We start from the raw sequence: 26,720 nt of genomic DNA, 5'->3' as shown, positions 1-26,720 counted from the left end.
CTCCTGCGCCGGAAGTGGCACGTTTTACAGGCGCTGTGCTTCCTGGGCGGCAAGGGGAGTCGTGGAAGGTAGGAAGAGGGGCGCCAATGAAGGGCCTCCGGCCGCTTTTCGGGCGGAGGGAGCGGGGCTTCCCCGGGAAGGAAGGGAGGGAGGGAGGGCCTTTGCGGGGCCTGGCTTCGGTTCCGGCGGAGGCACAGGGGCAGGCGCGCCCTAGCCAAGCAGCCTGGTCTCTGGGTGGTTCGCACTGGGACTCCGGAGGCATCTGCCCCCGTTTGATCCTCTCGAAATGGTGGTCCCTGTCGGTGTGACTTTGAAAGAACTGGCAGCCCTTGCCCTCTGGGAAGCCATGCTGGCCCCTAGGGAGCCACTGGAGGATACTGGCCCATAGGGAAGCCTTGGGAATTACTGCTCATAGGGAATCACTGGAGAATGCGAGATGGCTGACTCTAGATTAGTCGGATCATAGAGCTAGGAGAGACCCCAAAAGGGCCTTGATCCAGTCCAGCCCCTTTATTCTGCCATGCAGGAACTCCCAGTCAAAGCCTCCCCATTGACAGATGGCCATCCAGCCTCTGCTTAAAGGCCTCCAAGGAAGGAGTGTGATCCACTCTCAAACAGCCCTTACTCTCAGGAAGGTCCTCCTAATGTTGAGCTGGAATCTCTTTCCCTGGAGCTTGCATCCATTGCTCCGTTGGGTCCTAGTCTCTGGAGCAGCAGAAAACAAGCTTGCTCCTTCCTCAATTTGACATCCCTTCAAATACTTAAGCAGGGCTGTCATATCACCTCTTACCCTTCTCTTCTCCAGGCTAAACATCCCCAGTGAAGGGGGCATTTGGCAAGAAAACCCTGTGATAAGGTTGCCACAAGTCAAAGATTACTTGGAGGCACAGAGCAACACAGTTTCTAAGGAAGTAGTAGTCTTGGTATATTCTGTGCTAAGCGTCAGTTTTGGCACCTTCTTAAAAGAAGGATATAGTCCCATACAGACCGGCCAAAATAAAGCTGCTTCCGGTCACTTTGGAGGCATGCTGTTTAAATGATGCATGTGTCCTAAGAGTCCAGAAGCTGTGCCAAAGCCACGCTCCAGTCCTAAGCACTGGACCACAGCTTCTTGACTCTTAGGATCTTGTACCAATTGGGGGGGGGGGGGAGAATACTATTTAGACTGATTTCATGTAGCCCCCAGCCTAATTTGCAAAGCCCTCTAAGGAGCCATAGCTTGGAGAAAGCTTTTTGCATTGCCAAGTTCTGTCTCTAGCACCTTCAACTGAAGCAGGTGAAAGCCCTCTGTCAGCCAGATTTGATTTGCTTGCTTTGTTTGGAGAGGAATGAAGCTTCCACCTACTTTTTGGCATCAGGCTCACTTAGACTTGGCCAAAATGTAATATTCAAGTATGACCAGTTATGATCCACAATATCATTCAGTAATAGTAGTTGTGTTCTTTCCTAGTGCCTTTTTTAACGCAAATGGGTGATGAAAAGGAGTCTTGGAAAGTGAAAACGTTAGATGAAATTCTTCAGGAGAAGAAACGCCGGAAAGAGCAAGAAGAGAAAGCAGACACAAAGCGCCTCAAAAATGTAAGTTTACTACTTTAAAGGCTATAAGGAACATAAAGATGTTTTCATTCCTTTTACCCTTGTTCCTCTCTGTCACTAGATAGAGATCTATCATGTCCCTCTCTGTCATCCACAGCTTTGCTTGGGTCCTGCAAACTCAAACCTGTGGAACGCTATCTTGATGTGCCTTTATTTTTGCCCTTTGATGAAAGCTGCAGTCCTGTATACACTTACCTGGATTAAAGCTCATTCAACTCAGTAGAACTTGCTGCAGAGTTGCCAAGATATAGATTGTGCTGCATAACAAGTTCCAAAATCTGGACAGCTTTCTGCAATTAGAATGCAAACATATGTGTCTTTCCTTCTAGTCATCTTCCTAGTACCTTTGTTAGTCCAGACAATAGATATATGTGTGTTCATTTATTAAACTCTCAAAACCATGTATTGAATTAACTTTGTTTAAAATGAAACTTGACTAGTATGAATAGTTTATCTCGGTTGAACAAACCATAATTAGGCCAACATGGAAGCTAAAGTTTCCAAACTGTCTTCTGCCTGTTCAATAGGAGGGGCTATACGCTGAATAAACTCAAATTTGCTACAGTTTTTGCATGTCACAGTAAACCCTGATTTAGTCTTATGTCAGCGCAGGGTGGAGACATTGTGTTGCCACCTTATTTCATCGTTCTATCCATGTCTCTGCCCTGAAATACTTACACGGAACAAGATTCTTCTAAAAGAAGCTCATCCTAAATTATCCTGGTTGTGTTTTTCCCAGTAGTGAAGGGAAGAACATAGGCCTGTTACAGAGTGCCAAAATAAAGCTGCTTCGGGTCTCTTTGGAGGCATGCTGTTTAAATGATGCATGCATCCTAAGAATCCGGAAGCTGCACCAAAGCTGCGCTCCAGTGCTTAGGAATGGAGTGTGGCTTTGGCGCGACCTCCGGACTCTTAGGACCCATGCGTCATTTAAACAGCGTACCTCCAAAGAGACCCGAAGCAGCTTTATTTTGGCAGTCTGTAACAGGCCATACATTCCTCCAATAGGCAGGAATCAGATAGTCCTTATAGGAGTGCAATTCCCCAATAGCCCAAATGGATATGTTTTTTTCTCCCAAACCATTGTAGTCTGATGATCGGGATTCAAAGCGCGATTCCCTTGAAGAGGGAGAATTGAGAGATCACCGCATGGAGATAACTATCAGGAATTCACCTTACCGGAGGGAAGACTCTATGGAAGACCGGTAAGAGACCAGCTCTTGGGATTGGCTGAGATTTTATCTTTGTCACAGGTTTAGTTGTAATTCCTAGCAATATGCCCCACATCCTTAGGAATGTATATGGAAGTGTCATAAGTACCTGCCTGCAGCATTATGCCACAGAGCACACTGAAGGAGAGGGGTGTATTTGGCCACCAGTTCTGAAACTTGTGTGGCTCTTGCAGTGACCATCTGGAATGGAAGCCATTCAGATCTAACAGGCTGGACTCCGCTGTCCCTCTGTGGGACAAAGGAGTATGGCTAATGGAACTAAGGCCTGTTACAGACTGCCAAAATAAAGCTGCTTCGGGTCTCTTTGGAGGTATGCTGTTTAAATGATGCATGCATCCTAAGAATCCAGAAGCTGCACCAAAGCTGCCCTCCAGTGCTTAGGAATGGAGTGCGGCTTTGGCGCGACCTCCGGACTCTTAGGACCCAGGCATCATTTAAAGAGCATACCTCCAAAGAGACCCGAAACAGCTTTATTTTGGCAGTCTGTAACAAAAAGAACAGAGTAATTCTGGTACCTCTGTGGGTGGGTTACTCACTTGTGAATGCTCACATTCCTTTTTTAAACTCTTTGCTTCCAGTTCAGTTTGGCATTGCATTCTTTGCCTGTTAAAAGACAGTTGGCTTTTCCCTTTCCTTGTCACTTTCACTTTGGGGCTCTCAGCATATTGCAAATGATTAATGCTGGGCCAAGTGGACTAGTACAGATGTTATGGAGCTGCTGACATCTGAGAGTCTGTACTATTGGAGATGAAGGACATACAATGTTGAGTTGGTAATCCCATAGCCTTTCCACTGTCTTTCCACATGGGATTTGTGGTCCAACAATATATAGAGGGCAACACATTTCCTACACTGGATTGTTAAATCTAAGGAGATATCTAGTTGAAACCTGAACAGGAGAACTTCTGCCACTCTCATGTGACTGATTCAAACTTTCTAAAGGGAAGGTACAGACCGGGAGCTCCATCCAGCCAATTTCAGCGCCATTTCCATCCTACTGATTTCCATTGGAAGTGGGGAATTCATTGGGGAATGAGGAGAAACCATTGGAATTATTCCCTTCTGTCTAGGTTGGTAGCATCCATAATGAGAAAATGGTGGTTGTCTCTTTCCACAACATCTTTTCCTGTTTCCCCCTCCACATTGTTCTGCATTCTCTAGGGGAGAGGAGGATGACTCCCTGGCTATCAAACCCCCGCAGCAAATGTCACGGAAAGAGAAGGCCCATCACCGGAAGGACGAGAAAAGGAAAGAGAAGCGACGGCATCGCAGCCACTCAGCAGAAGGTGCCTGGAGTCTTAACTGGTCATTCTCTTCTTGGTGTCCAGTAGAAGGCTTGTTCTCTATGCAGCAGTGGAGCAATATTTGGAGAGGGGGATTGCTCCCCCTGACTGAATACTATGCTCAGAGGTTGCCCATTCTGCACCAAATGTTTTGCCTTCCATTGATCCTTCGTGGGATCTGAATGCATGGCAGGGGGTTGGACTGGATGGCCCTAGTGGTCTCTTCCAACTCTACGATTCTATGATTCTAGTTTGTCTGTATACTTGTGTCATGTGGGCTGGTGGGTCTTTAGACCTCACCTTGGCTGCCCATGAATGGAAGCTGTCCTTTAAAACAAAACCAAAAAGAATATCCAATGTTGGACCACTGAATAATTTCTGTTTTGTCAGTTAGTGCCTGCTTGCTACTGAGATTCATGGAAAGAATTCCAGATTAATTTTGATCTGAGTGATTAATGGATGTCTTACACTTTCAAGCAAGAATACAGACTCAAGGTTGTTTAACATGTATCAGTAGTACAGTGAGCCCGCACCATATGCGGGCTCCTTATAGGCAGCTTTCAGCATACACTGAAGCTGCCTGGGAAATGGGCAAGTGCCCTGCATGTGTGTATATTGCCATGCGGTGAGCACGAGCCCCATTATATCCAATGGGGCTCATGAATGGTGCGCGCAGCTGTGGGGCGTGTGCACAGCAACACAGCAAGCATGGCCCCATTGGATATAATGGGGCTCATGCTTATATGTTTTTTGCTTTATGGCGGGGGGGGGGGGGGTTCGGATCGGATCCCCTGCATAAAGCAAGGGCCCACTGTAGCCTTTTTGATCTTACTAGCTACACTGTCACAAAGAAGTGCACAAATTTCTGAATGCAGCAGAGATTGTTACAGTAACTGCTGGCGTTGCTGCACACATCATGGCTAAACCTTTGAAGTTGTGGAATTGGAAAGGGTCTCTTTAGCCCAGTGCCAGTATTTTAGTCCAGGGAATTTGCTGCTACAGCATTCCCAATAGTGGCCTCCCGGTATACGTTTTTAATCCTCTAACAAAAGAGAGTCCATCACCTTCCAAGGCAATATATTATATTTTTAGAAGAGATTGTACCATCAGGTACTTCATCATCATCAGGTGTGATGCCTTTGGGTACTCCCAAATATACCCAAAAAGCGATCACTTTACTCTGACTTCATTCCTTGGTGTTCACAGAGTTATCCCCTCAGTCTGTGTGATGTGTGCCATGGCCAAAATCTGTCTGTAGGTTGTGAGAGATGGGTCTGTTTTGTTTTTGTTTGCTCCCCCCCCAGACTCTGAATGCTGTTTGGGAAGGGAGGTAACAGTTTGGCCTTTTCTTTGTATTTTTATTATTAGGGAAGCATGCTAGGGTGAAAGAGAAGGAGCGCGAGCATGAACGTAGAAAAAGGCACCGAGAAGAGCAGGATAAGGCCCGCCGTGAATGGGAGAGGCAGAAAAGGAGGGAAATGGCTAGGGAGCATTCTCGGAGAGAGAGGTAAATCCCCTTCCCCATTCCCAAATGTCCTCCTCAGAACCCGCTTCCGAGGGGTTTTCCTTAATCTCTTGAAATTGCATTTGTTAGGTCCTTTAGTTCTTTGCTTATATAACTTGCCCTTAAGGAGCTGTCTGGAGTCAGTGAGTATGGTTCTTAGAACTGTGACAATTTCTTAACAATAGACGCCAGTTTAGCTTTAAAATGTAACCGAAGGTGTGGACAGAACTGTGATATTTACAGGCTGCACTTTTACCAAAAGAGGTGAAGAATATGCTATTGCATACAGAGTTTAGTTTTTTAGGAATCTCACCTTATTTTTGCAAGCACGTTTTTAGATTTTAGGACTATAGAAGATGGCTTAGAAAAGTACACTCGTGATGCTTTGTGAAATTATAAAGGTAGGGACGTACCTGAATATGGGTTTGAGTAGGACTGCAGGTGAGTTATATAAGGCCTTGGATAGCTCCTCACATCATCTGCAAAATAAGATGAAAATCAGACAGATTTTGCTTAATTGGCCAAGTTGAAAGAAAAGATGGTCAGTGGATGTAACAGCTATTTTAAAAATGATATTACTGAATAATCTTTCCAGAGTTCTTGATGGTCTCAGCTGAGTCCCTGGTTTCAATATGAATTCAAGTTGGGGGAGTTGTTAGTGGGGTGCCAAGAAAAAAAGATTTCACATCAGTGACATAACCACAGCCAGATTGCGATCAGTATTTTTGAGCTATTGACTGGGCCACACATATCTGGTGCTGTGGCAGTATTCAAGGCAACTAGACATAGGTCTTGTGTCCTCTGTGCCCAGATGGATGCGCACCAACAGTCTTGAGTGTTAGATACTTTGAGTTTCATCACATGATAGGATATAAATGGTATGCCTGAACATCCAGAAAAGTAGTCCAGAGCAATAGCTTGGAAAGGCAATTTTGTTGGAGGTGGGGGACTACATCTCTCAAGCAATGGTTTTTAAAGCTTGCTTGCCTGCAGAAGATCCTCAGGTGACTAGATGAATGACTGTTTACAAATCTGGGTCTACAGCTGGCATGCTGTAGGACTCCAAACGTTTCACATCACTAGATTTTGCAAGCCATCAGTTGCTTAAAGTAAAAAGCACACCTTATTTTGTGAAGCTGTTTTGCCTCTGCTGTGCTAAAGTATAAAAGATATTGGCCTTCCCCTCTTGCAACTGGAGAAAGCTTTGGATAACATTAGTTATTAGTGTCTTTTCAGATACTTGAGATACTTTATAGTATCAGTAAATAGTCACCGAATACTGAAATACTGGTGACAGATAGATTACTTAAATAATTTACAAAACATGTGGCTAATGAACTCTTTGTTGTTCCCAGCCATAACAATAACCTCTTTTTGTTATTCCTCTTCACTTTTAAAGTGCAGGCTTTACTTTACGTATTGGATAACAGCAGCCACTGTTAGGACAATTAAATGAAATTCTTGTTCTTTGGCTTGGATGCAGCTAAGCTAGGGACTGATCCTTGATCAAAAAGTAAGCAGGAGGTCCACAAAATAACTCACACAGGTTTAAAGCCAGAGCTGGAAGTTAGCTCCAAGAATGTTCGCCAACTTGGAGCTATGCTGGGTGTGAATTGCAGGAGTTGTCATCTTAAAAGAGGGCCAAATTTTTCAGCCTCTCATTAGAGCAGAATTGAAGAAGGACATGAAGTTAATCAGGGTTGATGCCCTGTCTCCAAGAGTTGCCAGCATGAGAAGCTCATATCCAAACTAAGGCCTGTTACAGACTGCCAAAATAAAGCTGCTTCGGGTCTCTTTGGAGGTATGCTATTTAAATGATACATGGGTCCTAAGAGTCTGGAGGTTGCGCCAAAGCCACACTCCATTTCTAAGCACTGGAGTGCAGCTTCCGGATTCTTAAGACCCATGCATCATTTAAACAGCATACCTCCAAAGAGACCCGAAGCAGCTTTATTTTGGCAGTCTGTAATAGGCCCAAGATAGCAATAACCCTGTTGTTTTTATCAGCAGTCCAGGACTGGTCAACCGTGGCCTTCTGAATGTGTTTTTGGCCTGAAGTACCCTTGATAGAAACTTCAGTCTAACAACAGCTGGAGAGCCACACTTGCCTGCTCCTGAAACCATCAGGGAAACAATCCCTCCCAAATATATCTGGTTCAAGTGCATTGGGGAAACACCAGCCAGGTAAGGGACATGCAGTTCACCATTCCCTGACCCAGTGTTCTTCAGCAAGTTGTTTTGGCTGAACATATGTTCATTGAAGAGTTTGTTTCTGAATGGTGTTTCTGGTACTATAAAATAGCATTGGTTGAAAAGATGTAACTGACACTGGGTACTTGGTCTAACAATGAACAACTGCGAATAAACTGTTAAAGTTAAAGCAGTCATTGTTGTTTCAGTAATAGGGTTGGATAGTAATAATAATAATCATAATATAATAATATAGCCTTTTGTAAAAAAATGATCAATTTTTAAAAGACAGGATTCTTTTTAAAGTCAGTCTAATGAAGAGAACTGGATATGACTAGTGATCTAAATGGACGCTAGAGCAGTAGTTTTGAATCTTTGGTCCTCCGTATGTTTCAGACTTCATCTCCCAGAAGCTCAGCCAGCATGGCCAGTAGTTGAGGTTTCTGGGAATTAAAGTTCAAGTCATAGAGGGCCAAATGGTGACAGCTCTGCATTCAAGCACTTGCGCTACGTCTTGCACTTGTCAGAGTTTTTGCCAAGCAGCATTGGCTACATGTGACAGAACCACTCTGCTTGACAATATTTCACAATATCTCTTAAAATCAGACAGCACCTTTTGGCTTTGGCTCAGGCATCCCTTGGACAAACACATCCTAAGACGTTTTGTTACATTGGGTGAGTGTGGACACTTGTTAGCTCAGTGTTTAAGTTGAGATATGAATGTATATTTTCTACATGCCTGCATCCATGTTTCTTCTCCCTTTGCACAACATGCCATTAAACTGGGACACTTCTAATTAAGCATTAAAACTAAATTTGGTTGTCCCAACTAGACTAGTCCATTGAAGCATTGGGAAGTTGTTCAGCTGACATTCATGTAAATTCCACTGGCTGAATGGTCTACTCTAGTTGCAACTAGCAAATGGACTTAGAACAGTGATGGCGAACCTTTGGCACGTGTGGCAGAGGTGGCACTCAGAGCCCTCTCTGTGGGCACATGTGCCATCGTCCCAGCACAGAGTTTACCAGTGTTTGCTACTAGAAAGCCAGAGGAACATGGCACTTTGCAATAAATAAGTGGGTTTTGAGTTGCAGGTTGGGCACTCAGACCCTAAAAGGTTCATCATCACTGACTTAGTTCTAGTTCAGCCATACCTGATAAATGGTTACTAGCTTTGGAACAATCTAGAATATTAAGCCAACTTTAAACCATGGTTTAATGTCCTGAATTTTTCTGAAGCTGTGATAACTTCAGTTTCTTTGTTCAAACAAAGGTTGGAATTCAGGGTGATTGTATTTCTTTAGATTCTCATTTATTCAATATTTAATGTTAGATTAACAGACAATAGAAGTACTTAAAATTGAGTCTCATTTGCGTAGTGTGTCTTGTTTAAAAATTCTGGACATTGTAGCCATTTTACTTTACATTGCTTCCTTGATGATATGTTTTGTGTTATTTTATGTGTGTAGTCTGTGAATGGAATCATATGCTTAGATTATTGGCTCTGCGCCTATTTCTCTTCAGATAAAATGAGAAACCATGTTCAAATGAAAGCATGGTTAATGGAACCAAACCTAGTTTGTTTGTTTCCTCCTTGGAAGAAGGAGGCAAAGGGCTGTGTTCTTGGGCAGAACATTCATTCCTGTCTCAGCTTATTAAACTAGATCAGTGATGGCGAACTTATGGCATGCGTGCCAGAGGTGGCACTCAGAGCCCTCTCTGTGGGCACATGTGCCATCGTCCCAGCACAGAGTTTGCCAGAGTTTGTTACTAGAAAGCCAGAGGGACATGGCACTTTGCAATAAATAAGTGGGTTTTGGGTTGCACTTTGGGCACTCGGCCTCAAAAAGGTTCATCATCACTGAACTAGATCATCTAAATGCTGTTATTATGAATACTTTCGCCAAAATTTTAAGCTTGAAAGGCTGACAGGTTTTCTCAAACAGTAATGCCCATACTCTTCCCAAGTTCAAACCAATCTTGCAATTTATTGGAAGGTACAAAGGAAAAGATCGGAATTGTTTTTAGCTTACACAACCTTTTTAGACCATTTGTCCCTTCTCTTCTGTTAACAACGATAAGCACAAAACACAAAACCCTGTTCTGTGCACAAATACCGTACTTGAAGCAACTGTTTCACACCCTGAAGTATAAGTAAAGCCACAAACCAGTTTAGAGGAATAGTGCTAAAACACCAGATGCTCACAATCGCAAACCGAGCGATGATATTTTAAAAAATAACACAGGCCAATGAAACCTCCCTAGGGATCGCCTGGAGCAGCTTGAGCGGAAGCGGGAGCGAGAGAGGAAAATGAGAGAACAGCAGAAAGAGCAGCGGGAAATAAAAGAACGGGAGAGGCGAGCAGAGGAAAGGCGGAAAGAACGGGAGGCCAGACGAGAGAGTAAGTTGCTGGGGCCAGAACTGGGAGTGATGGCTTCCTTGCTTGATTGAGTAACACTGGCTTGGTTGTTGCGTGTGTGCATATTTTATACTTACAGCAACTTGTAAATAAGCTCCCAGGAGTGCCTAGTCATAAAAAAGCATAGTAATCTTGCCCTAGAGCAGTGGTTCTCAACCTTCCTAATGCCAGGACCCTTTAATACAGTTCCTCATGTTGTAGTGACCCCCAACGATACAATTATTTTCATTGCTACATGTAAATATGTGTTTTCCAATGATCTTAGGCGACCCCGTGAAAGGGTCGTACTACCCCCAAAGGGGTCCCGACCCACAGGTTGGGAACCACTGCCCTAGAGAAACGTCCCTTTTCCCATAGCTTCCATGGAAACCAGCAGGTTGGCAGAAGAGCATGGAATTCTAGGTTGCCTCTGGTAACCAAATAAGCGGTTAATTCAAGGCTGATGTACATCCTGCCAAGGATCAGCAGATGCATCCTCTGGGTGTTGAAAGAAGAGGGCACCTTGTACCAACTCGTTTGGTCCAGCCAACTCAATACTGCCTACAACAGGCATGGGTACCATGTGGCCCTATGTTGTTGGACTGTAGTTCCTCTGAGCCATAGTTGGTGTAGGAAGTGGTAAAGAGTAGTGGAGCTGCAATCCACATTTAGTCCCCTTTCAGGGTGGCCCTTCATGGCCAGATCTGGGAAGAGTTATTTAGGGGATCTACTGGCTCACCTGATCGAGGCGGTTTAGACCAAAGAAATGACTGCCATAACTTTGGTCGTGGTTGCTCTCCATAACTACACAACAAACAAAAACCACAAAAGCCTCTGACTTAACACTAACAGTCATTAATCACAAAACGGATGTAAGATATGAATAAACGTAAAGAATACAAGTGTGTATAGTTTTTTATATACACATATATAGGAAAAATCACTTATATTTACACATATAAGTACAATGCAAATGAATTTTAGCTGCATTGTTTTTTAATTTGTAAGCCACTTTGTATCCCAATTTTGAGCAAATGTCAGAATATAAACAAACAAACAAACATCTAATCTTTTGAATTTGCATTGATTCATCTTAGCATCTTGTCTTGAGAGAATGTTATGTCAGTGAGTTATAGGCATCATAATCGGCGACTGTACCATATATTTTGAAATCGTGGGTATGGATTTCATTCCAATTTCAGTTTCCATTTCAGTGTGTCTTATGTGTAAGTTTTATCTTGTTTGTTCTATAGCTGGCTACATAGCTGAAGATACTCTTTTTTTGGTGATATGGAAAGAAAAGTGCCCAGGATCTTCCATCTGCTACCATTTCATGTACATCAGTTGTCAATAATTCCCTTCCCAACATGTTTATTTGCACCACATTTGCATCGGCTGAGATTTATTTCTGGACATTAATCTTGTGCAAAATGAATCAGTGTAAATTACAAAGTTTTCCTTTTTAGATAATGATGAATTCATTTGCATTGAACATTTGTGTAAATATAAGTGACTTTTTTCCTTGTTATAGGTGTATATAAAAAGCTAGGTACATTTGAATTGTGTACATCATTCTTCATGTTTATTCACATCTTATACTTCTAGTCAGTTACTCTGCATAACTCCCAGAGGAGCATCTCCTATGTTTAGATCCTATGCCTCACTTTCCCATCATCGGGATCCATGGTTAGAGAAACCGTCCTCAGCTTTGTGCCATTAAGATGCTTTGGACAACAGCTCATGCCCTCTGACATGCTCAGCGATTAGGCGTATTATGAGCGTTAGGGTTAAAGTATCAAATGTTATTATGCTTCCTGGGAGACCTTGAGCCAGTTACCATCTCTAGCCCTACTTCATCAGGTTGTTTGTGCATATAAAAGAAAGGGTGATGAGGAAGCAATGCCCGCCAGCCTCCATTGCTTGATAGAAGAGCGGGATATAATAAATGCTATTTCACAGTATTCAGACCTGGAAAATGCATCCCTTTCGCCCATATCAGATAACCATCTCTTCACTTCCAGGTTGGAGAAGGGCATGTATTGCCTGCTGATGTTTAAGGGCAGGGATGAGACTGGTGTGGACTATGGTAGTTTCAGTGGTTGCCATCCCCTGTCCTAAATGGTGTCATTCCTGTCCTGTCACCTAGTTTCTGACACAAAGCCTACTTTGTGTTCAGTATTGGACTTTGTCATACCTTCAGGCTGCACTGACTGAAGGTAAAGGGGCAATACTAAGAACTTAGGCCTGTTACAGACTGCCAAAATAAAGCTGCTTTGGGTCTCTTTGGAGGTATGCTATTTAAATGATGCATGGGTCCTAAGAGTCCGGAGGTCGTGCCAAAGCCACACTCCATTCCTAAGCACTGGAGGGCAGCTTTGGCGCAGCTTCCGGATTCTTAGGATGCATGCATCATTTAAACAGAATACCTCCAAAGAGACCCAAAGCAGCTTTATTTTGGCAGTCTGTAACAGGCCTTAGTAATTTTTGTGACCTGCAGTTAGGCAAGGTGTTGTTGGATGTTAATAATTGTTTTTAAATGTATGTCTTAAAAAGATTTCCTCACCTTAATAGTATTCCCTCTTTATTTCCAAAATCATTGTTGTTATTTTTATTTATATCCTGCCTTTTTCCTAATCAGGTAAGATAGAAATATAAATTGATTTACAGGTTGAATATCCCTGATCCGAAATGCTTGGGGCCAGAAATGGTTTGGGATTTCAGATTTTTTAAAACTTTGGATCATTTGTATATATACATAATGATATATATATGCATAGGCTCAAGGTAATTTTATACAATAGTTTTAATTTTGTACACGAAACAAAGTTTGTGTACCTGAACCATCTGAAAGCAAAGGTGTCACGACTTCATGAAAAACATTTTGGATATTGGAACATTTTGGATTTTCAGATAAGGGATACTCACTATAATTAAAGCTTAAAGTCAGCATTAAAACAAAATCAAACTGTTTAACCATTAAAACAATTTAAAGCTAAGAGTAATTTTTTTAAAAGTTAAAACAGTACAATATCATCCTCTCATTACAGCAATTTCCTTAAAAGCCTTCCTTTCTGAAAGGCTGTCCGAATAAGTAAGTCTTTTCAGTCTGATGGAAGACAGCAAAGGAGGCCAATCTATCCTCCCTAGGAAGAGAGTTCCAGAGTCTTAAGGACAGCCATTAAGAAGATCCTCTCTTGTGTTCCCATAAACTGAATCTCTGAAGGTGGTGGGACAGAAAGATGGGCCTGGATTTCAGGGCCTGTTCACATTCATATAGGGAGATATGTTTTCTCAGAGTTAAGGCTGCTTGTGGAATGGCTTAACTACGTTAAAGTCCTCACTCAGGTATGAAACTCACTGACTTACTTTGGGCTGGCCACCTTCCCTCAACCCGACCTGCTTCATGGTGATAGTTGTTGAGAGTAAGGTTGATAGAAGAGAGCCATGTATGCCACCTTGGAGAAGAGATAGGATATAAATAAAATAACTAAAATAGCATCATGTGCACACAAAACAATGTTTGAAGAGCTTGAAGTTTGCTGTACTTCTAAAATGGTTTGAGGGAGTACTGCAAAGTAACCCAGTGATAACAGAAAGTGTTTAGCAGCCACGAACGTGAGAATCCCAGAATTATTGATAGCTGGAAGAGTTTGGAGTTGCTAGAATCCTAGACAACAGTTTACCACACTGTAATGTTCTGTTGCCAGTCTCATTTGCCAGCTTATCAAATGACTTTTTTTCCAGCGAAGGATGATTGAAAATGCAATGGCTTTGTTGCTATGCTCTCATGTGCAGGAAGAATGATCAGACCTCTGGTATTTGTATGACACCAATGATGACCAAAGAGAGCCTTCAGTTCACTACTCACAAAGTCCTTGTTTCTCCCAGTTTCAGCACATCATCGAACAGTAAGAGAAGAATATGGGGAGAAAGTCAGGATTTGGAGCCGCAGCCCTTTGCGACAACAGAGAGAAAAGCTCGAACAAGGAGAAATCAGGAAAACAGGTAGCACTTATTGTGACGACACCACTCCTTCACCTTATGGCAGTCCTATGGGGTTTTCTTATTCCACCCCGTTGCCTACCAATTTACGTAACGAACCCCCTTTCTTATGTGGCAGGTTCATGGTATTATATAATATAGTCGCGTGGATATAAGATATATGTCAGACAAGCCTTTAGATAAAACGAAATATGAACTTTATTGAACAAAGGGTTGAACAGATATAACTTGAACTAAATGGCATTAAACAGCTGTGAGTTCAGGCACGTGTTACTTGGTTGCCTTTGTACTCTCTACTTCGTTACTGTTACCGTTGGGTTTATAAATCTTCATCTAAATCACCAGTTTCTTTTACTTAAGATTCACTCACTCCTTTTATTTAATTCCTCTCTTAAACTTAGGCCTGTTACAGACTGCCAAAATAAAGCTCTTCGGGTCTCTTTGGAGGTATGCTGTTTAAATGATGCATGCACCCTAAGAATCCGGAAGCTGAACCAAAGCTGCACTCCTATGCTTAGGAATGGAGTGTGGCTTTGGCACGACCTCCAGACTCTTAGGACCCATGCATCATTTAAATAGTATACCTCCAAAGAGACCCAAAGCAGCTTTATTTTGGCAGTCTGTAACAGGCCTTAGACCTAACAGTCCCCAAAGCTAACACTATCCCGCAGGATATTATACTCCAGCCACTCCCTTTCCTAGAGCCCTGGCAGTATAATGGTAGGGAGCCCTTTCCCACTCAGACTCGACCCCTAACCAAGGCCCCTTACAGACTGCCAAAATAAAGCTGCTTCGGGTCACCTTGGAGGTATGCTGTTTCAATGATGCATGCATACGAAGAGTCTGGAAGCTGCGCTATAGTCTTTAGGACTGGATCATGGCTTTGGCGCGGCTACCGGACTCTTAGTACGAATGCATAATTGAAACAGCATACTTCCAAAGTGACCCGAAGCAGCTATATTTTGGCCTGTCTGTAAGGGGCCCATCTTTCTCTATCCCTGGAACCCTTACTCTTCGGATCCCAAGCCCTAACTGACGTTTCCCTCAGGAACCCCTGGAACCCAATCCTCTCTTGGACTTAACTGTTCCCTAAACTGTCCAATCCCAACTGCCTCTCTCAGCATCCTAACCCCAACTGACTCAACCCAACTGCCAAACGGGATCTTCAAATTCCAAAGCCAGCACCTGATTGGCTTAGGGCCTCTGGCTTCTGATTGGCTGGTTTGTAGTCAGCTCGTCACACTTATATTCTGTAATTGTGTCTAAATGCCTGGGAGGAGTTTGAATCCTTTGGAAAGGGATATATATCTGCCAGCTCTGTATTTCAGATAACCAAAATCCAGATTAGTAATACACCATTTTGCACTAGCACACATTGTGCTAGCTGCTGTCATTATATATAGGCATTAGAACTATTCCTCTGCCATTCTCTAGAAGAAGGAAAGCCTTGCCTGATGGAATGTCCAGTATTTCTATTTCCATTATTATTGAATTGATGACCAAATGATGGGAAGCTGTGGCCAGCAGACTGTACATGAAACCCCAGGGATTTTTTCTGGATGGAGAATCTACCACTTTGGTTCATTATTGAACATCTCTGGTGATCAGGAAGTTCTTTCTAATGTTAATGTGGAATCTCCTATTTTGTAATTTGCATCAGTTGATTAGGTTCCTACCCTTTGGATGAGCAGAAAAGAGGCTTAGAGCCTGTACAGACAGGCCAAAATAAAGCTGCTTTGGGTCACTTTGGAGGTATGCTGTTTAAATGATGCATGCGTCCTAAGAGTCCGGAAGCCACGCCAAAGCCACGCTCCAGTCCTTAGGATTGGAGTGTGTGTTTAGCATGGCTTCTGGACTCATAGGATGCATCCATCATTTAAACAGCATACCTCCAAAGTGACCAAAGGAGCTTTATTTTGGCCTGTCTGTACAGGGCCTTAGTTTGTCTTTGACATAATGGCCCTTCAGCTGCTTGAGGATGTCTGTCATGCATCACCTCTAATGTGCCCTTCTCCAAGCTAAATAGCTGTGTGCATGTTAATATGGCTGACACTCTCAATATGTTCCCCCTAACATTCTTATGATTAAGAAAGGATTTGTAATCAATTCTATAACAATTCATATAACAATAGTAACTGTTGTTTTGTTAATTGGGTTTTCTCTCCCACTGACTTTCATAGTGAAGGAGGAAAAGCCAGAAGAGAGAGACCCACTTTCAGATCTACAGGACATTAGTGACAGTGAGAGAAAAACCAGCTCGGCTGAAACGTCATCAGGTAGATACCACCGGTGTGGAAGATACTGTTCTTCTTTAACAAGCAAGACCCATTCTGGAGAATGTTTCTTGCCATTCTCCTGTGTAGATCTGTTTTCTGCAAGGTGGGGAGGCTGGAAGCCTGCACAGATCCAAGGGCAGACTTTCTTCAAACCCCAGCTACTGCAGGGAGATTCCTTGCTCACCTTCTAATTGGGAGCAGAGGTTAATAGTGAACACTCTACCCACCCACCGCCACACATGTACTTTGTGCTTAGGCTGGCCTGCATCCTCTCAACAGGGGAACAAGTGAGTGCCAACTGGGTAGGGCTCAGTACCTTGGTAATAGCAGCCTGAAGGCTTTTTTCTAGCCCATATGCAGCTGTGCTAATTCCCTTCATCTCCCAGAATCCCAAACCATTGGCCAAGGTGGCTGAGGCTTCTGGGAGCTGAAGTCCAAAACAACTGGAGGGCCAGAATTTGAACATTGTTGGCCTAGACCAAATGACTTTAAAAGTCTTAGCCACATGCAACCTTATGTCATCCAACCCATGGAGCAGTCAAGGTGTGTAGGGGTGTATGTGCTTATCCAGCTCTGTCACACCCCAATAAAGATCCTCGTTGCTGTTGCAGGGGAAACAGGATCTGGTTCAGAAGAAGAGGAGGAGGAAGAAGAGGAAGAGGAGGAGGAGTCCAGTAGTGAAGAGTCAGAAGAGGAGGAAGAAGAAGAGGAGGAGGAGGAGGAAGAAACAGGAAGCAACTCTGAAGAAGTGTCTGAGCAGTCAGCTGGTGAGTGGTCAACATGACTATCTTCCTGCTGAAAAAGCTCTGTTGTGTTATTAATTATTAATATTCAAGATTAATAATTATTAAATATATTTGCAAGTGGAACCTGTAGTAAAATATTGACGCATAGAGTGTTGTCTATGTAAAACTCCAGCTGCTCCATTCCATTCCATTCCTTCATTCTTTTTGAGTTCTTTCTCCCATTAGTCAATCAGTGTCTTGTGCCTACTCAGATTTCATTCAGCCATTTGTGGCAAGGAATCTCCAATGCAAAGGAAGTTGGGTTCTAAGGACTTTTTTTACTTCTGCAAAGCAAGCTTTCCATAGGCCTGTTACAGACTGCCAAAATAAAGCTGCTTCAGGTCTCTTTGGAGGTATGCTGTTTAAATGATGCATGCATCCTAAGAATCTGGAAGCTGCACCAAAGCTGCCCTCCAGTGCTTAGGAATGGAGTGTGGCTTTTGCGCGACCTCCGGACTCTTAGGACCCATGCATCATTTAAAGAGCATACCTCCAAAGAGACCCGAAGCCACTTTATTTTGGCAGTCTGTAACAGGCCATAGTTTCCTGATACTGTCCTCTTGTGTATGGACTATGCCATTTGTGAAGTGGACACAGTCTGAGCATTAGAAATAAGATGGAGCTATCAGTATACACAGTGTTGTATGAATTACTACAAGCCAAACACTTCTTGTCTTATAGAGACTGTTTTCTAAAACTCCCAGGCCAGTGTAGTGTTAGACAAATGGGTTAGAAGGAGAAGCAAGAGTGACAGAAGATGAAGGAGTTGGATTTCTAAAACAAAAAATCCTTTTTAAAAAGTCACATTTTATTCAACAGAGCTTACTCCTGGGTAAATATAAATGTTCTCATATTTAAAACATCCTGCATGTAGACACATTGCACAGTCCTTGTATGCTAAAAGCTTGTGAATACCTCACTCTTACCATTCTAGATTATCAGATGGGACAAAGTTTGTTTTCCATGGAAGCATCCAGAAATATAACACTGTCACCACTACCCATAGTCTACTACAGGCTTGTAGATCATAACCGCATTACTTTAGTCTGTGTTATATGTAGGATACATTTTGGTTTTACCCTGAACATTTCTTTCTGTGAAGCTCCGTCTTTCCATTTGTTTTACAGAAGAGGTGAGTGAAGATGAAATGAGCGAAGAGGAGGAAAGGGAGAATGGAGACCATATTCCAGTTGGTAAGATAACATATGCTGTATTTGGCTATTTAGTGCACCTTCCATCTCCTTAGTACATTTATTATACCTAACTAAGGTGATTCTGTGACATAGTGAGCCTTAAATCATTGGGTTTTTTAAAAAGGTTTTATGAAGAATGTATTGAGAATTCCAGGCATCTCAGGTTTTTCATTTTCTTTTTTGACTGCTTAACAAACCAAAGAAGGGTTGGATCCAGATATAGGCTTTTAGAAACAGTTCTAGTAGCAGTATTGTCATGGAAATGGTTAAAAGACATCTTCTTGTGATAGCAACACATGGGTGTATTTATGACAGAGCATAAAGGTTGCTCTGGTGGGATAACAAAAGGAGAAATACTTCTTCACTTAGTGTGGGTGACAAAAGGAGAAATGCTTCTCCAAGGCACTGATTTTTAACACATTCAGAGACGTGGGGTCAGCTAATAACCATATCATAGAAACAGAGCTTCCCTGGTTAGAGGCAATATAACACAGAATATCAAATCCTAAGGTGTAGATCTTTGTCTTGCTTGTGAGCTTTGGCAAAGACAATCCCAAAGCAACCGCTGGCTTCCACAATGTGATTCTAACCTTTGAAGTTACAGAGTCAAGGTTTGATCGGGATTCTGCAGGGAGTGAAGGAGAGGATGAAGAGCCTGGAGATGGGACCCCACAGTCCAACACAATGACAGAAGGGGATTATCTTCCTGATTCACCCGCGTCGTCGCTTATAGAGCTGAAGCAAGAGCTGCCCCAATATCTCCCTGCCCTTCAGGTAAGGAGAAGTGTCTTAGATCCCTGTTTAAAAATTACTGTCATTTAAAATTTTCCACAATGAGAGTGACTGTATTGGGCAAACACTGTCTGTTAGAGGTGGGGGAAATGGGGCACTCAGTGGCTGGGTTTCACCAGTCAGTATTCTCAGAGACCAAACCCTCCACAGCCATTTCCCAAGAGAGAGCATGGAGGGTAGCAGGAAATGTGTATATGTTCCATCTCTTATTTTCTCTTCTTCCCTTTTCTAGGGCTGTCGTAGTGTAGAAGAATTTCAGTGTTTGAATCGAATTGAGGAAGGAACATACGGAGTCGTGTACAGAGCAAAAGACAAAAAAACAGGTTGTGCCTCTTTACAGCATTAAGAGCCTAGAAACCTTTTCTTAGGCCAAATCAGACTAGTTTAGGATTACCTACCTCTTCCTCTTTCTCCAGTGTCTCAGGCAGAGAAGGATTTCCCCCCATTATCTACTGTCTGCACATTCCAGTTGGAGTTGAATCAGCTCTGAGCACAATGCCTGTGGTATACCACTGAGCTATGCCCTTTTCCTTAGCTGCTTTCAGTCACTATGTTCAGAGAAAGGCGGGATATGAGAAAATAAAATAATTATTAGTATACCAAATGAACAAAAAATCTGCTTTATACCATGTCAGATCAATATTCTTTTCACTGACTGGCAGTATCTCTCCTGGGTTGTAGGCAGGGATTTCTTCCAGCTCTACTTAAAGAGGTTAATGGGGACTGTCAGCATGTGAAGGTAGTGCTCTTATCTTGAGCTGCGGTTCATTCCTAAAATGTACATGTGGCATTAGTACAATTGGTCTCCATCTTATGGAGTATTTTTTGCCATACATCATGCTCCCACAGCAGTGGAAGCTCAGCAGCTTGAGGCCCTTAAAATCTTTGAAGGCCAGGTGCAGGTGTCCAGAAAGCCATGGGCCTCTTCTTTCACCTCCAGTGTTCTTGAGCTGCCTGTAAGAGTTGTCCATTTGATCCCATCTTCATTGTTCTCTCAAAAAAGCTAGAATCTTCCTTTTCGTTGTCCTTTTAGTAGTCCATGCAGAAATTGGAAGTAATTGTGATCTATCTTGGTTAACCACTGGGATAGAAATAACTTTGATGACTCTTTCCAGATGAAATTGTGGCACTGAAGCGACTGAAGATGGAAAAGGAGAAAGAAGGCTTCCCTATTACATCATTACGGGAAATCAACACCATACTGAAAGCTCAGCATCCAAACATTGTCACTGTCAGGGTAAGGTCACCATCACTTGATCTCCTTGTTTCCTTGTGTCTAGTTACATTCCTCTTTGGAGGTTTTCCTGCATGTAGTTACAAGAGTGGGAAGAAGCAAAGGCTTAGACCCAGTGGCATAATTCGTGACGCCTCATGCATTCTTGTTGTCAAGTCTGATTGTTTTCTTTGTACTGGAACAGAAGGTCTGTAAGCATGTAAGATCCCTGCGCGTCTAAAATCCTACGCACTTAGGTTTCAAAATTGAGGGGATACTACTTTTATTGAGAGTGTTCATTTTACACTCTGAGAGAAACATACAGAAATAAAGTATATTGTGTGAGTTAACTTCAAAGTTAGTATGAGTACATAAAAGTCAAACACTTAGCAGGCTTTTAAACCACTGTTTATCCTGCTCTCTCTCTAAGTTATAACCATTATCCAGACCAGATTAGACTGACTGAACTAACTCAGGCTGCGTTTTTAAATTCCACCTCTTGTCAGGAAGTCCTACCCATCTAAACCAGCTGGGCTGGGTTTCACTCCTGTGCTGTCCATTGCAAGACAGCCAGCTATCAAGCTTCCTTTCTCCCCATACTAGCCAGTTTCTAAAGGTACTCCATCACACTGCCCTTCAGGAGGAACCCTCCATGTAAGAGACACAGCATGTAAGAGTGGCACCATGGGCCTTCTTAAACTTCTTTAGTGAGCGTGCATCTGGGAAGAGCTACAGAAATGTTCATAGAATCTATGCTCACTAAAGAAGTTTAGGAAGGCCCATGGTGGCACTCTTACATGCTGTGTCTCTTACATGGAGGGTAGAGTCAAGGAAGCTTTCCTGGTTGCCCAGCTGCTGTAATAGGTCAACAAAAGAGCATATGTTCATTGCCATGTCTTGTCTTCATTTTCAGGAGATTGTTGTTGGAAGTAACATGGACAAAATCTACATTGTAATGAATTACGTTGAACATGACCTCAAGAGCCTAATGGAGACAATGAAACAGCCATTTTTACCAGGTATGACGTCTCTCAGTTTCCCAGTATATTTGGCTTAATGGAATGAAAATGCGCAAGCGGACCTTGACTTTCCCCTACTCTTTACAGATCTTTGTTGCTCTTATTTCAGGTGAAGTGAAGACCTTGATGATTCAGCTGCTGCGGGGGGTCAAACACCTTCATGACAACTGGATCCTTCACCGGGATTTGAAAACCTCCAACCTGCTGTTAAGCCATGCTGGCATTTTGAAAGTAAGACTTGGTCTGCCTTTCTAGAAGTGGAGCAAGGGGTGGGAGGACAAGCAGGCACTTCACAATTTTACCTCCGTTCTGCATGGCCAACTTTCCTTTTAATTGTGATCTCTCTAAATACTATAATGATAATATTACCTATCTATGTCTTTAACCTGGTGAGCAAGAATAATTTTTGCCTTAGAAAAGTCTTGGGTAGAAAGGAAGTTGTCAGAGAAACCTATCTGCTGTAATTTGTCTCCGATGGCTTTAGATGACTGGCTAGTATAGTTGTGCTCCTGAGTAAGATGCGTGTAACCTGATCCAAGTCTCACACAAAGAAGTTCTAGCCGGTATCTTAGTCCCCAACACCAAGTAGTACATTCCACTGAAGAACTGCCAGTTTCAAGTTGTAAGATGGCACACAGAAAAGCTGAACGTATTTATTCCAGGGCTTATGTTGCTTATGTAACCACATTTAAAAAACTTTCCTTTGGTTCAGGTAGGAGATTTTGGATTGGCTCGTGAATATGGATCACCCCTGAAGCCATACACTCCTGTTGTCGTTACGTTGTGGTACAGGGCACCTGAATTATTACTCGGCGCCAAGGTAGGTCGCTTATAGTCTTTCTCTCATATCCTGGATGCTTTTATTAAGGCATTTTTTCATTCCTCCTTTGAATCTTTTTTTTTTAAACCGATTGAATGCATATCATACATTTAGTTGGATCCTTATTAGAAAGTTACAAAGAACGTTATTAGGAAGTTGGAAAGTGTCTTATAATTTTAAAGGCCTGGTGCAGAGGTAACATTAGGAAAAGAAGAAGACTGCATTACAGATGGATAGTGTGACTCGGAGGTCTCAAATTCATATGGCCGCCGTAAGTCTGCAGTTAACAACAACAATGAAAGATGATGATCATGGGATATTATTTAAGATGATGAATGAAACCACAGAGCAGCATCTTTCACTTATCTTGCTCTTGCCATATGGGTGGTTGTTAAGGATTGGGCTCCAGGGAACAAACTGGAACAGTCATGAAGAGTAGATCCTGTAGTGGGATGCGGGGAGTGAATACTGAGGGCATGCTGCCCAATTCATCCCCACTCACTTAAAGTTGAAACCACCACTGGGATGGACCTGTTAATATTGTTTCCCAGGTTTTCTCAGTCATGCTTTGACTGAGAGTTCCTGCATGGCAGAGGTTGGACTGGATAGCCCTTGTGGTCTCTTCCAATTCTATGGCCTGTTACAGATTGCCAAAATAAAACTGCTTCGCGTCTCGTTGGAGGTATGCTATTTAAATGACGCATGGGTCTTAAGAGTCCGGAGGTCACGCCAAAGCCACACTCCATTCCTAAGCACTGGAGTGCAGCTTTGGCGCAGCTTCCGGATTCATTTAAAGAGCATACCTCCAAAGAGACCCGAAGCAGCTTTATTTTGGCAGTCTGTAACAGGCCTATGATAGACTCCAGGATGAGGCCAAGTTTTCTGCGCAGCAAGAGTGATTCTGGAATCCTCTGCATCTGTCAACTGTAGCATTGGCTGTAGCCCTCTTTCCATCCCCAGCAATGGCAGAAATTGAACTATTCAGCAACTAACAGGCCTAGAAGATGAATGCTATCCAGCTTGGTGTTAGCTTTTGAAGGCATGTTTCTTTTCCCTTTCATGATGCACAGTTTGGGGCTTCCATTGGACTAATCCTGCAGTTGTCGTGTCATTCTGGATGCCCTGTGATGTAGATGCAACAGTAGCTATTCACTCACAAATTTAACAGCTAAATAAGCTCCCTTCTCCTCTTTTCCTTTCTAGGAATACTCCACAGCTATTGACATGTGGTCTGTGGGCTGTATATTTGGAGAGCTGTTAACTCAGAAGCCACTGTTTCCAGGGAAGTCAGAGATAGACCAAATTAACAAAGTTTTCAAGGTAAGCCATTCATTGCTTCCCCTGCTCAGTGGTTGTTTATATGACTATAGGATTGCTTTGCAATGTCAAAAGAATACCTCACTCCCAACGCCGAGGAATTAAAAATGGCAAGGCTTGGCTTTTGGGAAATCCAAGATGCTTTTCTTCCCACTCAGACTGTAAATTGCTTTGCTTCCTTCCCTTGCTGGTCAGTCTACATTATGCTGGGAACTCTGGTTTTGGGGATACGTGAATACCTAGATGTTGCTGTTGTCCAACTTATATTGACAGTGTAAGGTAATCTGTGGGGATTTGGGGAGGATGCGAAGGCCTCAGTGCCATGCAAAACACACAGGGTAACTGTTAAGATTGTGACCAGTGAGTCCAAAATAAAATCTGTGCTTCATGTTTTGTCTTACTACTTCAGAATCTTGCTCTCCGATTGGATGGCAGAACTGAATACTACTGTAAAAGTGTGTGAAAAGAATGCTTTTCACCAGGGGTTTGCAAGAGAGTATCTCCCAGATATTTGAGGCTCTAAGGAGACAGTGAGTATATGAGGAATCAAATGTTTTGTACTCAAGAATACTTGATGTCAGTCAGTTTTGATGAAGCAGTGAAACAAGCTATAGCCCAGAAATCTGGTCATTATGATGGCAAAGACAAGTCGTCTTTTTGTGCCTTGGATCAATCTTCCCACTTCATGAATTTACAGTGGCTTTGTGCTTATAAAAAAGGGACACTATATCTATTCTTTCTCTGCTCTCTTGATTTCAGTTTTTTCATTATCAATAATAGTTATCCAGTGGATTGGGGAGGAAAGTGTTAAACTGTTTTAGCCCAGCTTCCTTACAGAGCTTTTTTTCTGTTGAAAGGACTTGGGAACCCCCAGTGAAAAGATCTGGCCTGGATACAACGAACTGCCAGCAGTGAAGAAGATGACATTCACAGAATATCCATACAACAACCTCCGCAAGCGGTTTGGGGCACTCCTTTCAGACCAAGGCTTCGATCTGATGAATAAGTGAGTAGTAGTAGTAGTGGTGGTGGTGGTGGTGGTGGTAGTGTTAGAGAGCAAATGTGGTTAGTTTTGCAAGGAAACTGTGCCATTAGGGTAAGGCTCCAGCCCTTATTCAGTAACCCTTGAAGTCCAGGTTATCTGGGGAGCCCTTGGACCTCCAGATACAGACAGCAGCATCCATCATCCCTGGCCATTGATTAGGCTGGCTGAAGCTGATGGCAATGGCATTTCTACGGGAGCTGAAGGGGTAAACTTTTCTCACTCCTTTAGGTGCATGATTTGGGGTCATTATTACAATTTGTTGTCAGTTTTATTAGACGCACAATCTTTATTAAACCATTGGCTGTCTCTTGACTAAGATTTCACAGGTATAAGGATGTTTCTCTGTGATCTTCAACCCAAGGGCACCATCAGAGTCAGTAGCTGTGCCCATGTCCCACTGCTTTTTAGGCTCAAGAGGATGCTTTGGCCCCGCTTAAATGCTTGAGCACAGGCGGTTGCAGTCACTTAACTGTGGTTGCCATTGTATTAGCATTTTTCATCAGGGCATGAAGCAGTGTATGAAATTCTGCTAAGTGAACATTTTTACCAAATCATCTTAGACAGCCTCTGACTTCATGCTTGCTTAGCCTTTTCTCCCTTAGGCTGCCTTACTGTTTTTTCCGGTACAACGATCAAATCTTCAAACATGAGAATTTTTCCATCAGAAGCGCATAGATTGCAGTCCTGGTTAAAAAGTGGAGGGAGCACTTTCAATGGGACGTCAGCTTGTAAAATAGGGTCAGCAGCTTAACCCCTGGTATTGCAGGGTAAATTTTGAATCACAGCAATGCACCTTTCTCTGTTTCCACCCACCCTGCTCTTTAACTTTAGTTTTTATGCTGATTTCTAGATTCCTGACATACTATCCAGGCAGAAGGATCACTGCCGAAGATGGCGCGAAGCACGAGTATTTCCAAGAGACGCCCCTGCCCATCGACCCCTCCATGTTCCCCACATGGCCAGCGAAAAGTGAACAGCAAAGAGTGAAACGTGGAACAAGCCCACGGCCTCCAGAAGGAGGCTTAGGATACAGCCAGCTGGTGAGTGCTCTTACAGTCAGCCAAGTTGAGAATGTTTGGGGAGGAAAATCCTAACTATGTCCAGTGTCTCTTAAAAACAGAAAACAGTGTTTCGTGACCACATTAACTGGAATAGACTTTCTTTTGCCTTTTTGAAAAGAGGTTGGGTGGATAACAGCCGGACAGGTGTATCAAGTGTAAAATACAACCAATACAATCCAAAACATATTGGAATCCATGCATTCATAAAAGGTTGTCAGCCCTTCACATTGGGGGGGGGGTTTCTCCTTCGGAGGTTTTTTAACTGAGGCTGGTTGGCAATCTGTCAGGTGTGCTTTGCAAGAGGTTGGACTTCATGGCCCTTGAGATCTCTTCCAACTCTGATTCTATGACTCTTCTGAGTTCTCTGCTATTGCTGGTTGCACTAATGGGAGCTGTAGTCCAACAGATCTGATGAAAGCGAGATTGGGGAAAGACTGGTTGGTCCTTGGTCCAATCCACCAAGCTGCTGTTCTCAGAATTCATTTGTTCACAAATGTGCTGCTAACATTGGTGTCCATTTTTCCCCTCCTAGGGCGACGATGACCTGAAAGATACAGGCTTCCACCTTACTACCACAAACCAAGGGGCATCAGCTGCTGGACCTGGCTTCAGTCTAAAATTTTGAATGTAAGACAGATCCTCACAGGACAGATTTGGGGAAGCAAGAAGAAAACCAATACTTGGTTCTCCACCGGATTTGTTGGCAAGCTTTTGTGTTGCTTCTATCACCCTAGGGATCTGCTACTCTTACTCTTCTTTGAAGAATGTTGCCTGTAAGTAGAGATTTCTTTCCTGGGCCAAGTATTTAAAGGACTGGAATTAATCTGAAATGCCACAAAGTCCTCTGCACAAAACAAAATCCCAGAAAACTTCAAGGACATTTCTAGATCTGGGTTTTTCCCCTCCCCTTTTGTTTATATTTAAAACTTATATTCTAGTCGGGATTTTGTTTGTACATTTGTAGAATAAAAACAAATTGATTTTTAATTGTT

General features: G+C 42.9%; 1 protein-coding gene across 5 annotated transcripts; it reads left to right on the top strand.

Annotated features, from left to right (window-relative positions):
* Nucleotides 1–26,720, top strand: LOC149307727 (cyclin-dependent kinase 11B). 5 transcript variants are annotated; one of them, XM_089534321.1, is made up of 21 exons: nucleotides 1–68; nucleotides 1,451–1,578; nucleotides 2,686–2,801; nucleotides 3,990–4,114; nucleotides 5,480–5,618; nucleotides 8,412–8,480; nucleotides 10,072–10,208; nucleotides 14,094–14,210; nucleotides 16,388–16,483; nucleotides 17,095–17,250; nucleotides 18,396–18,461; nucleotides 19,066–19,235; nucleotides 19,486–19,576; nucleotides 20,369–20,490; nucleotides 21,380–21,485; nucleotides 21,595–21,716; nucleotides 22,198–22,305; nucleotides 23,509–23,625; nucleotides 24,480–24,628; nucleotides 25,518–25,707; nucleotides 26,261–26,720. In XM_089534321.1, the coding sequence occupies exons 2-21, from the start codon at nucleotides 1,468–1,470 to the stop codon at nucleotides 26,351–26,353; spliced, it is 2,400 nt and encodes a 799-aa protein (XP_089390447.1). In that variant the 5' UTR covers nucleotides 1–68; nucleotides 1,451–1,467; the 3' UTR covers nucleotides 26,354–26,720. The 5 variants fall into 5 exon arrangements, with proteins under 5 accessions (XP_089390447.1, XP_089390446.1, XP_089390450.1 ...); XM_089534320.1 differs by having other exon boundaries at nucleotides 19,060–19,235; XM_089534324.1 differs by lacking the exon at nucleotides 8,412–8,480.

This window comes from Sceloporus occidentalis, unplaced genomic scaffold (assembly GCF_023333645.1).
Source record: "Sceloporus occidentalis isolate IW3139 unplaced genomic scaffold, rSceOcc1.0.p SCAF_8, whole genome shotgun sequence".
In the NCBI taxonomy this organism is placed as follows: Eukaryota; Metazoa; Chordata; class Lepidosauria; order Squamata; family Phrynosomatidae; genus Sceloporus; species Sceloporus occidentalis.
This window is presented reverse-complemented; position numbering and strand designations above follow the sequence as displayed.